This window comes from Colius striatus, chromosome 17 (assembly GCF_028858725.1).
Source record: "Colius striatus isolate bColStr4 chromosome 17, bColStr4.1.hap1, whole genome shotgun sequence".
NCBI lineage: Eukaryota > Metazoa > Chordata > Aves > Coliiformes > Coliidae > Colius > Colius striatus.
Window position 1 is genome coordinate 9,542,055 of NC_084775.1, and position 12,744 is coordinate 9,554,798.

Below are 12,744 nucleotides of genomic sequence, written 5' to 3' on the forward strand. Positions count from 1 at the left end.
AGCAGCGCCAGAAGTTATCGTGTTACTAAATCACCACAACAGCACAATACCGCCAAAGAGATTGATGCAAACTGATTGCAGGCTACTGCAAATATTTGTAATTTTACAACAACAGCAAGATAGTAGTTTCTTTGTATCACCTGTTTGCAAACCTTTTGATCATAAGATATCTAGATACATATGCAGAAACCTTTCCGGACTCCTGCACTCAATGGAAGACTATTGTGGTGTTGGTCTGCCCATGCCTGCTTTGTGCCACTGTCTTGCAACTGCCCCAGACAATTTGCTGGCAAATTGCCAGCTAACTACCCATGGAGGAAAGTTTCCAAAGCAAAGCCCTACAATTGAGTGCACTGTTGGAGGAAGGAGGGCTTCCCATTAACCCTCTCACCAAAGTGACAGATAGAAGGAAAGCTGTGGCATAGCTCTTCACAGGTCTTACACATACGTCTGCAGTCAGTGTGGGACTCGGTGCCAGTCCCCATCTCTGGCATGCAACGTCTGCACCTCTGTCCTGCTGTACCTCAGGAGACCTCTGTTCTGCAGGAACAGGACGGCTTTCACTGAGGAGTCTGAGAGCAATAACGAACGACAAACAACATTTAACTTTCCGCCAATATTACACATTGGTTTGGCCTCTGCCTTCAATCACTGTTAAAAGTGGAGTGTTATTTATAAATCTCTTGCATGTAAACTGCCCAGAAATAAAGCTACAGACTGGTGGGATGAAAAACAGTAGCATTTTTCCTTTTCTGAGAAACTAAGACAAACCTCTCCCTTCCTCCAAATATTTTTTTTTTAAAAGCCCTAACAATTCATGGAATTCAATCTTGTACAGCAAAAAACCTGCTATGTGCATGAATATGTTGAATAGTTGAGCACAATTATCTATTCTGACACTTTGCATAGCCTGATCAGGCAGTTCACCTAAAGTACAAATAGAAATGAGAAGAGGGCAATGCTTGGAGAGGTGAGAGGAGGAAAAGAGAAGGGGTGGCAGTTCTTACTCTCCTCTCCCCATCCCAACTCAGATTTAACAAAGATTGACAAGGTCTAACAAATTGGGAAAATAACCAAAACCAGAAACAAGAGGTTTCACTGGAAGCTCTTCTCTAGGAAAGCAGGCTGTCAGGGCATTTTCACTTTAAGAGTTATTTCCAGTCTGTGAGTCTTGTGCATGTCTAAAAAATTTTCCCGGGGTGAAGCAGACCCTCGGACAAGGAATTCAAATGTGCTAACAACAGACCTGCTTTTCTTAGATAACTTTCAGGCATCTCAAGCTGTCCAAGAACACCAGGCAGGAATTTGCAGACCACTGATTTAAAAGCACTGAGAACTGAGAAAACAATAAAACCAGTTGCTGAATAAAGTATTACATCAGAAATAATTAAAACTGGATGGCAATTTACTCTGGCATTTTTCACATCTAAGAACTTCTTCCTGCCTTATAGTTTTAACATTAAATGTCCTGGAAATTAGAGGTGGGGGGGAAAGGGTTTTGGTTCCCCCCTCAGAATTTTTATTGCATGCATAAAGTTTGTAACTGGTGAATACTTTGGATTCAACTTGTAAAATCCCTTCCATTAGGTTTATGCACAGTCATGTCCCCACTCTCCAGAGCTGTTTGCATGCATTTTTCTGAACATCTAACAAACCACTCTTGCTCTCTTGGTTAGATGGGAACACTGTGGGCTCTTTAGGATGATTCATACCAACTGCCACATGTAGAAACTTTGAAAGCCCCAGCTAATATCAGCTACAAGTGCCAGAGCAGAACAGTTTGCACGCAACTGTGATGGATGTTCGTAAGCAAAAAAAAATCTTGGGGGGGTTGATATAAACATAGCTCAATCCATATGTCTCTATATCAAGATCAAATAATGAGAAAAGTAATCAATCGTGGCTGCAAATAGAAGAAATCTTTGTGGAAGTTTAACTTGGCATCTACCCAGAGTTGAAGAAATCTCCTTTGGCTATGAGTGCTTGTCTGACAAAGGCAGTTACTGGGGCAAATCTTCAGCTGGAACAACTTACAGAGCTTCTTACCTACAGGATAGAAGCACTTACATGGAGGACTGTCATAAAATTCTGATTCTCAAAGTAGTCTATTTGCTATTTTGGTCAATTTTCTCCTTGTCTGAAAGTACTTCAAGCAGCAGGGTAGGATGATCTCCACAGCACTCAGTTACCACATTCATGTCAGTGCTGCATTGACCAGCACAGAATCTGCTCAGTAGCTTTGGTCCACCTGAGATCAAAATACAAACCAGCTCTTACTGCCTCAGCTTTTACAGGCAACTGTGCAGGATCAGTTCTGGCCTTCAAACACTGTCTGAAGAAAGCATCACAGGCAGGAAATACGCAGTCAAACGTGATTAAGGACAGGACATCACGACCCCCCCACCTGGCCAACACCCTTCAGTCAGATGGAGGAACAATTGCCATGCCTTGCCTTTCCAAAAGCCTCCACATTTGCAAAACCCAACGCTGCAGGAGAAATGGGAGATGAGGAAAGCAATGTGCCCACTCAACCCAAGCGCTGGCTGCTTGGAGTGGGCAAGGACTGCCAGCCAAGCCTGCAGATACTGCTCCTGATGCCTGCAGCTGTGGTGTGATGCCATCCTGGGGAGGAGACTCTCTCTTCCTGGCTCACGCTCTGGCTTTTGTGCCTCTCATGCTTCTTTCAGCACTGTCCGGAACAGTCTGGGTTTCTAAGGGAGACCGTTACTAGTTAGGGGCAAAATGAGTGTGGTCTGTGCATTTAATGACACATAAGTGGAACTACAGTGCTAGATGGCATTTGTGCATAAAGATAAATGGCTTATAATATTTTGCAGATGATGTGCTCTTTTACAACTGAAGATTTTTGGTTCCTTTTATGCCCAAGGTTAAAAACAAAACCAGACAGCACAGACAAGACATTTCAGTTATGTCACTGAGTGAATTACTTCTACCCTGGGATAGCTCTCGTGTTAATTACACTGGATATAAAAAAAATACACCTTTCTGGCAGCAAAGACAAAATCTTACTGTTGAAAGGACTCTACTGTCCTCCCACTGATGTCCTTGAGACTTTGAGTTACACTGCAATCTGCAATTATATTTAAAAGATTTCTTCCTTTATTCCTGAGAAACACCATGATTGCAATTTAGAAAAGAAAATCATGAAAAAAAATCTCACCAGTAACCTTCAGCAGGTTTTCCAAGATCATCTATTAAATTGACAGGAAAAGTTATTTCCCTTATATAAATAAAAGCATGGCTTTCCATTGCTCTCACAAGGCAAACAAAAAAAAAATCAAAACATTCTCTGTTCAGTTTCTTAAAGTCATTGGGTTATTTCTTGAACTAGAAAGACAATAGGAAGGGCTTTAAAATCCAGTAATAATCAAGGTAATAGGGTGCCAGTTCCCTACTCAGGCAAGTTTCAGGGGTCAGGCAAGTTTCAACTCAGAGCTGTTGTATCCCTGATATACAAACTAACAGTAAGTGGATTAGATAAAAGCAGGTGATGGCAGTGTGACCACAAAATTAGCTCTTGTTTGCAGTATTTGCTTCGCTCCTCTTTGGCAAAAAGATACAAACATCATATTCCATACATGTCAAGAGTTCAGCTTTTCTGAAATGTGTCACTTCTGTTGGCTGAAATCAAAAGTATATCAAGTACTTCCAAATAAGCTGTTGAAATAGTTGTTACGGGCAAACAGCTATTCCTATGTGGGCATGGGACAGTCCCCCAAAAGAGCCTCCTAACACTGTTAGTAATGCCATCTCCATGTTAGTGTGGCAATCAAGGCAGAGAAAGACATGTCTGGTGTCACCTGAGGTGTCCCCAGCAGAGGAGGGAATTGACGTAGTCTTTCCGGCTCCTATTTAGTGCCTAGTCTTGCCCTGCTGAATCACAAGCTCAAACTTACCACACAGCCCAATGCTGCAAACCTGCTCTAGTTTATTAACACTCAGTAAAGTCAATAACATAGGGAGAACTAATTTTCAAGTATGATTTGTAGCATTTGTTCAGGATGAAAACTCGTCTTAGCTGTACCTGTCTTCCACCATTTCTCTGGTACCTCAGTTCTGCAGTCATGTAAGGCTGAAGCCTAAGGAAGGCCTGAGGGACACGGTTTGCTGTTGGCTGTGGCAGTGTTGGGTTAACAGTTGGACTGGATGATCTTAAAAATCTTTTCTAATCTAAACAATTCTCATTCTAAGCATGTTTACCCATCCATCTGGTCACTTATAGAACATGCAACAACAGAATGTTGGTTCAGCTTTGAATACTGGAGAAATATAGTATTTCCTTTCCAACCAAGTCTTGGAACGAAAAGTGGGAAGAGGGCAAAAAGGGCCAAGGGCAGAAGATATCCCAGACCTTAACACAGAGTCTCTTAATGCCATTAATTTCCATAGTCACACTCCTAATTGACTTGGCAAAGGTCACAGAACACATCTAATATTCAGTTCAAGTAGAAACCAGTACCTGACAAGATAACCACAATACATGATGAATGACTTTCGATGTCATGCAAAACTTGAATGTCTTCCTTCTTAATTCAGTTATTTCATTACTTTGGATAAACAAAGGAGGTGTTCCTTGGAAATACTGCAAAACAAGTTCAGTCAGATATCAAACTGCACAAGGCCTGAACATCTGTAACTGGCTTGATAAGCCACAGAACAACTTCCAATCAAGATTCCTACAGCTGATGGCCACAGACAGCAGAAGGAAAGACGGTTGCTGACCAGAAACAACCTGCACACAGTAAGCTGGCAACAATATGAGATCATCTCATGCACAAGTGCTGCTCCCATTCAAAACATCACTTTTCGGCCAACTTCACAAAACCTTCTCCAGACCTTCTCCCTAGCTTTACTACCTGAAGTTTCATGCATGTTACTACAACTTGGCTCATAATTTCTGCTGCAGCAGTTTTCATGGAAGCGTTTGGTATTTTGAGGGATGCAAAAGCAGATAGTATGCAAGGTCCATGAATTTTTGCCTTCAGAAGAACATGACTTGAAAGGTTTCCTAATCCTTGCACACATATTCAAACTGATTTCTCAAGACTCATGGTTTAAGAAGGAAGTCTCAACACTATCATGTTGCTACTTTTATTCCAATAGACTCTGTAATGCTCTTACTCCACTTTCCAAACCAGGGATGAGATTCTAGTGTGTTACATATGGAGAACAATGGACAACATGTGCTACAAAGAGTTTGAAGTCCACATGTTGCTATCTCAGGCCTTCCAAAAGACTCCTTCAGTGCGCTCAGTAACATGCCAGACTATCACACTGAGGTGTTTCTGGCCTGAGACATGGCAAGCTCTGCTGTCCCACCACCACCCTGCATGGAGCAAAGACCAGGCATCCCACATGTGACAAAGTTTGTAAAGTGGATAAATATGGACCTGTGGTGTGACTATGGTCCAATTCTCACTTCAGAGGCTCATTTGATCACACTTCTGGCAAGGTACTTTAGCCTGAGGCACATGTAACAGACCTGCAGCTTTGTACCCTGCTGCTGCTTTAATTCCTTTGCCCCAGGAGGGGAAGCGTGATACAGAAAATATGAGGGAAGGGAGGGATAGTGGCTGTGATGGCACACAAAGAAAAGCAGATCACAGCAAATTGTTTGAATTACAAATCACAGAAGTTACTTTGTATTCATCTATCAGAGAGATAATTTTATATGTAGTCTATACAAAATGCTAAATGCTTATCAAAGAACACTTAGAGAGAGGAAAATCTGCATTTCCTAAAAGACTGCTTTTTATTTATTATGTTTAAAGAACAACAAACATATGAGGCTAGGATGATGGAAAATTAGAAAAGATAGCCTGGGGGATGGGGATGAGAGGAAAAAGCTCTGAACAACTTCGTATCAGAGCTTGCTGGTTTTATGCACAGCTGAAGCCAATCCCTTGAAAAGGAGAGTTTTGACTCTTAAGTGGCCAGCACCTCTTGCAACATATTTCCTAATCAGTGAGTATTTATGGTCGATATTTTATATTTCCAATTTCCCCCTAAGGGCTCGTGAGAAAGCAGCACACCTGCCAACCTTTTCAGCTGGGCCAATAATTGCCAATTTGCTCTTTGCCTTAGTATATCACTCAATTTAGCCCTGGCTGTGCCCTGCATACATCCTCATTCATCTCTGTGCCCCCATGACAATTAGAGTGTTAGCTTCAGCTAACTAGGGCAACTATTCTACTAGGGTTGGAAGACAATTATTAGTCTATTTTCCCATCTTGTGGCAACAAAATTGAGAATCCATGACAATTACATTCAGCAATTCTGCACTCTGCCGCCTGCGCCCCCTCCTTGCCCCCACCTTCCGAATATTTCAAATTATCACAGCTCTACTACCACATTCAAATTTTCCATGTTCACAGGGAGTGAGGCTTCTATTTAAATGATAATGAGGGACGATCCATTCAATTTAGTGAGGGAGAAAATCCATTAAAAAGCAGGCAGTTCTTAAGCTGATGGGTCAAGAAAAAGATAAAAACCTTTTTTTCAAGCCATTATACAAGGCTCTGTGTGGATTTTTGGACTGTTCAGGACATCAGAAAAGATTAGGTCAATTATGGAACATGGGGAAAAACCAAAACAAGATGCCCAAGCCTTCCACTTTTACTTGGGTCAACACAATGAAATAGCAATATGACTTATCTGGCTCTTAATTCTCTGGCAACTTCCAATTACCTCACTATGAAAGACAGCAGAGGAAAATCCCGTTTGGAAAAAGGCTGTTGACTCTGTGTTGGTTGTAGAAGACCTGAGAATACATGTGTAATAGAGATGTCAGCTTTATAGTGGGTTTTAAGGGAATTTTACATCAACACTGGGAACTTAAGTGGCGATTTCCCATCCTCTCTCCCCCATCCCACAGTCTGCTGTGCAAACCTGGGCTAAAACTTCTCTGTTTTCATCATCCCAAGTTTCATCATCCCAAAGAAGAAACCAGCCCTAACAAATCAAACCTCTGCAGCCAGAGATGATTTCATGAGATCATAAGAAGCATGTTTTTCCCCAATGACCCATAATAAATAGCATTCGGTGTAATGTCTGGAAAAAACGTACCACACAAGGCAGACAATTCCCTCCCTACAGAAGTTTCACTGTGACAAAGCAGCATCAAAATGCTGTGGGTTTTGTTGTGGACAGACTGATGGCTCTGTGTGTGTGTGTGTGTGCAAGACATAATCAATCATTTGCTTCAGTTTTCTTTAGAGTGCAATTATTTCACGACAGACCAGGCCACCTCTTGACTTCATGGTCCATTAGAGACTAATGACATGCATTAATGTAAATAAAGAACAACTTGCTGGCATCCCATTGAACAAGTCACCTCAAGAAACAAATCACACAGAGGAGCTAAGCTGCTCATAATAGCACCTTCTAAATGGAAGTCAACAATGAAGCCGGGAGGGAGGACTCCAGCACTCCGAAGGTGGCAATGCTGAATGCTCCAGCCAACACTTTCCTACACATATTTCCCACCACACCTGCTGTGTGCTGCCGAACAGCAGCCAAACCTGCCACCTCCCGCCTCATTTACTCCATTGTTCACCCAAGTTAATGGAGAAAGAGATGGGAGGGAAAGGCAGCATGAAAACCAGTCCTGAAAGCCAAATGCACTGAGAAACAGCAGGAGAGCTACTTGGGGGAGAGTGAGAAAGAACCCAGGTGCCTCCTGCACAGAGCATCCACCTGCAAGGACAGCCATGTGCTAGAGCATTGACTTGTAACTACTAACAGCAAGGAAAAACCATCCTTACCATCCCTGCCTTCCCTTTACGTCCCTCCTGCCCTGTGGCTTTTTCCTCTCCAGTGCCACACGTAAGGCGCTGCATCGATTCAGCGATCTATTCAAATAGCGTGCTGGGAAGTTACAGCTTCAGAGCCACACAGGGACCAGGCATGGCTGGACATAAAATCCTGCAGGGATCAACACTCAGATGCATGTTGTCACCTTCTCTCCCCTTCCCTGCTCCCTCTCTACAAAAAGTCTGCTGCCTTATTCCTTTGCACACGAATGGGGAAAACCATCCAATTGCACCTGTGGGATTTTCTAAGACTTTCTGACAGTCACTAAATAGACTACACAACATTTACTAGTACGTGAGGAAGCATTATACATAATTAAATCTGAATTGCACTCGTCAAATAGTGAACGAAGAGCATTCTGTGATTCATCGACCTTACTTTTCCAACCTTTTAATTACTAATTTGAAAAATTCTCATTTGCAATGGGTCACCGGGTCACGAGAGCAGCCTCAGCAAAGCTCTGAAGTGTGCCCCAGCCTTCAGGCACTGCCCAAATGTCCCCATTGACTAAAAAAAGAATGGAGCGCCTATTTACCACTGAATTTCAGTGGCTGCTGCAATAGCTTTGAAGGTTCTGCAGGAATTAGGCACTCAGACTCAATTCTTGCAGGCTCAGCCTGCAACTTTGGGGGCAAAGGGAAAGGAGGAAAGAAAACTGTCAGTGCATCGGCTTAACAAGAAAAGTCTCCAAGACCACTTAACGCTTTGACCTAAGCTAATCGCCAAGTCTGAATATGTTATTCCTCTCCCACAGCCCCACATTATGGTGCAGCAACGCTCCCAGGCACTCCTGCTCACATACCTGTCAAGAGTGGCCAAGGGGAGGGGAAGGAGTGACTAGTGTAAATATGTGTGTATACAAAATTGTGATCATTATTGACTAACAGCCCAGCCAGAGACGCCCCGTAGCAGGAGGGTTTGTCCAAAGCCCCCCCTCCCCACACTGCGGCGCGTGGGTTCGCAATCCTGGAAGCAGATCACAGGACCCGTTATTTTTCTCTTCCTCCCACTGCGTCGGCTGTTTACTGTGTCCCATTCACACTCCAAACATGTAGAGAGAATTTTCCCCCGTCACATTTCCCTGTCAGAGCTGTCAAGCTGAATCCCGCTTTAATCTGCCAAAAGCACTTTTCTGCTGACATTTTTAATAAATACTTTCAGCTTTTAAACACATTTGTGGGAGCCATTTTTCCCCCTTTTTCTCCCTTCTCCTCCTGCAGAATGGACTCTGAAAGCCTTAATAGCAAATACATTACACTTATCAAAGGCTTTCCCCCCCTCTTCCTTTTGCATCCTGAAGCAGAGGTAGTGTTTTCAATTTTAAAGCTAAATTAACTGTCCAATTGAATTTAGCTGGTGTGAGCCGTTTTCTGTGACAGGTTTTAGTTATGAAGCATATTTTACATTAATAGAACTCAACATGAAAACCACTCGCTCTGGGATTTCTGTGGCTTGCCATTGAAATGGCAAATTTAATATTTCAGACATGCTCGTGCCAGCGTTTGATTATTGTTCTTCATTTAAATCTCTCCTAACGGGAAAGGTCCTAATTAGTAAAAAATCATGTTTTAATGAAGGCGAAATGCTAATTGCTAACACAAAAAGCCTTCGTATAAAATTATCCCAGCACTGCCATTGATTTCTTGGTGACTCAAAAGCCCATTTGTGTGTTTACACACTAAGGCACCGTTTGCTTTTGTTTTATCATAACATTTCACTCAATGTACCACCGAATTTCCTGAGAGAAAGACAGCTTTCCCGCAAAAACCCCTTCGTATCTTGGAGGCAGGAAGCATAAAATTAGATGAACTGACTTTGCACCCAAACTATGTGATTATGTGCAGTAGTAAACCCAAAGATACTGTAAAAAGCTTTTTAACACAACTTCTTTGAGAAAACAAAACAAAACATCAAGTCGTTTTTCCCCAAGGAATAACAATTCCATTTTGTTTTCCCATCTCTGATCTTTCGCTTATCATATTATTTGCACCATGATTATAGTGTTTGCAAGGCAGCTCAACCACTTATGCCATAACACTCAATCATGACATAAAAAAAAGTTATTACACAGTGACCTCTGGATGCCAACATTTGTTCAGCAAGATTTATGAAAAGCCATGTCAGCAGCGGGAATTGCTGCAATGAAGCGATGCTTTCTCCTGAATGGTACTTACATCACTGAGACGGTCCCTTGAGCTGCTCCGCTGAGAGCTTGTGGCCTCCCTGATGCTGTCTTCCTCGCTATTTCTGCCACTTCTGCTTGTAGGGACCTTCATCTAGAGGGAGAAGAAGGAGGGGGAAAAAGGAGATTTTTCAAGCACTGCTCTGCCACCTGTTCCCGAGGTTGCTGACAGCAATGTTTCACTCCTATGCCCACGGCACAGTGAGGAGGATGGTTTTGAATGCATGGGGCTCATCTGAAGTTGTGCTTGACCACCTGTGTGTGGATTTCTTTTCGCTAACATGTGAGAAAAAGGGTGCTTTTAGCACTCCTGGCAGCAGGTAAGGCTGTGCCAAAGTCCTAGGGCCCGACGTGAGAGGGAAGCAGGCAAATCCCCTTCACTCTCTGCTACCAGCAAACCTCAACTGTGCTGCTGGTATTTCAGCACTGCTGCTCACCACTGACCCAATGGCCAGATATCTGCTTCCTAGGCAAGAGATGTGCGTCAGGGCCACCCTAAGTGACTGCAATGAGAGCTCAGTACCAGCGTGACAGCCACGTGCCTAAACACCATGAGGGATACTGGCCTGAAACAACTTGCTTGAGATAATGCACAAAACTTGAAGAGAATGATTAACTCTTCCAGCCAAGGCTGTGTCTCTAGTCATTCAATCATCCCTCTTCACTTGAAGTTGTGCTTGTGTTTGTACATAAGTGAGAGGCACCAATGTTTGAAACCACATCAACTTTCTTCTTACATCTGCAAAGTGTGTTACTGGGGGAGGAGAAGGATAGGATAGATATGTCATTCACAGCTTCATTCCGGGGCTCATTTACTAACAAATTATTCTGAAAATTCCCTTGTGAAATACTGGGTGGAAAGAAGTGTTTAATTTATTAATAGCTTCTATTCATATTGGTTTGCTTCCATTTAAATTACACTATTTAAAATGTCGGCTTGTACAAATTGGTACTTTTAATGGCAATAAAATCCCCTTGTTTCTTTCTGTCCTATCTCATTGCAGTCTAAGTAGCTAGCAGGGTTTGCTCATGGTGCTCTGATGTTACTCTAGCACATTCAATCAGCCCTGCCCCAGTGGCAGAAAGAACTGAGCTAGGTGGGCACGCTGCCATGGCACGGGTACTGCAGCCTGAGCTGAGGGAGCACGCTGAGCACTGCACTCCCATGGACGCTCAGTATGGCTGCCAGCTAAATGCTCCACAGTCTATTAATATTTTAATACAATATTCAAGGTACTGTATGGAGAATGAGCTCCAGTACTCATCCAGTCTGGAGTACACAGCCCTGTGTAGGCTTGTAAAGTAGAAGACGGGGAAAGTATCATGCTTGTGTTCAAGTAACAGCACATTTCTGATTATAGTCATTACTCTGCTTGCCTTTCTGCCACCTTACACCTCACCAATACACTTTCCTCCTCAAGACAGGATTTTTTAAACTCAATCACATCAAAATACAAATTAGAAATACAGATCTGCTCACGGCCACCTTGTCACACAACCACCACCCTCTGAATCACTGGCCTGTCTCATTCATTGTAAACCACCTTTCCGCTACGCTGCCCATCTGCAAACTCTTAGAAGACTGTTTTTTCATCTTTGTTTCTACGTCAAAATGTTCAAACAACACAGCAACCAGAGGTAATCCCTGCTTGGATCTGCATTTCCAACCAACGGTGAGCCTGCATTCACGACTACCGGCATCAGGTAGAAAGGCAGGAAGAAATCCACTTAAAATTCATCATGTTGAATCCACTGTTTTCTTAAGAAAAAGGCCAACAGTATCAAGCACAGAAATCTAACTGTACTACATCAACACTGTGGCCATTATCCATCACATTTTTAATCCCACATATAATTAAGTATATTTGACAAGATACTTCTTTTCTACATGCATAAAATGATTGCCATTCACTTATTCTAATCTTTTTTTAAGTCTTTATTAACCAATTATGATTGCAGCTATCCTATTATCTTGCCTAGGATTGATGCCAAGTCAATAGGACAAATGGTAATACCCCATTAATTATGGCCTTTGGGAAACACTGGCACACCAGCTTTCTTCAGTCATCTCGATCTTCCTACACTTCTCAAAATCCAACTCTACTGGTTCCCAGTCATCAGCCAGTTCATCTGAAACTCTTGGATGCACAGTATCTGACCTGCCAATTTCAAAGCTTCCAGACACAGCAGGTGCTTTGTTTCTCCCTGAAACAGAAACCACTTAACTATTAGAGGACAGAATCACAATTTGCCTAAATACAGTACAGAAATAGCCATTGAATGTTGTGGGTTTCTGATTTCTGATCTATAATCCTAGAGCTCCCACCTAGCAACACATCAAAGCCTGTCAAAAATAATCACACTTTTGATCTAAACAGCTCCACAAATTGAAGGAAAAAGAAGTCCACTTTTCCAAAGTCTTTACGTTCCTAAGAGCAAATGTTCACCAGAATTATCAAAAGGACTAAACTGCCAGCTGCTTAAAGTTAGCACAGACTCACCCAACCTGTTACCAGACTCCAATCTTTCGCTGTTTTTCTTGAGTTACAGTTGGCTCCCAACACCACCTGTTTCTTTTCTCCAAATTTCATTAAAGGAAAACTACACCTACATCCACGGTAACAAATTGAGACAATTTGACCTGACAAGGTCTTGCACGAGCAAGCAAATTAGAAGCATCACTGCTGCCATTAACCTTTCCAAGTAAATATCAATTATTAAACTTGCTG

At 42.5% G+C, this 12,744-nt stretch overlaps 1 protein-coding gene across 19 annotated transcripts in view; it reads right to left on the minus strand.

Annotated features, from left to right (window-relative positions):
- Positions 1-12,744, minus strand: part of FBRSL1 (fibrosin like 1) — a 524,940-nt gene that overhangs the window by 283,144 nt on the left and 229,052 nt on the right. For 16 of the 19 annotated variants that reach the window (XM_062010065.1, XM_062010061.1, XM_062010075.1 and 13 more), the window contains one exon: positions 10,008-10,109. The exons of the other annotated variants lie outside the window; for them this stretch is intronic. In XM_062010065.1, coding sequence (XP_061866049.1) covers positions 10,008-10,109 — 102 coding nt within the window. The remainder of the gene's footprint in view (positions 1-10,007; positions 10,110-12,744) is intronic. 19 annotated transcript variants of the gene reach the window in all.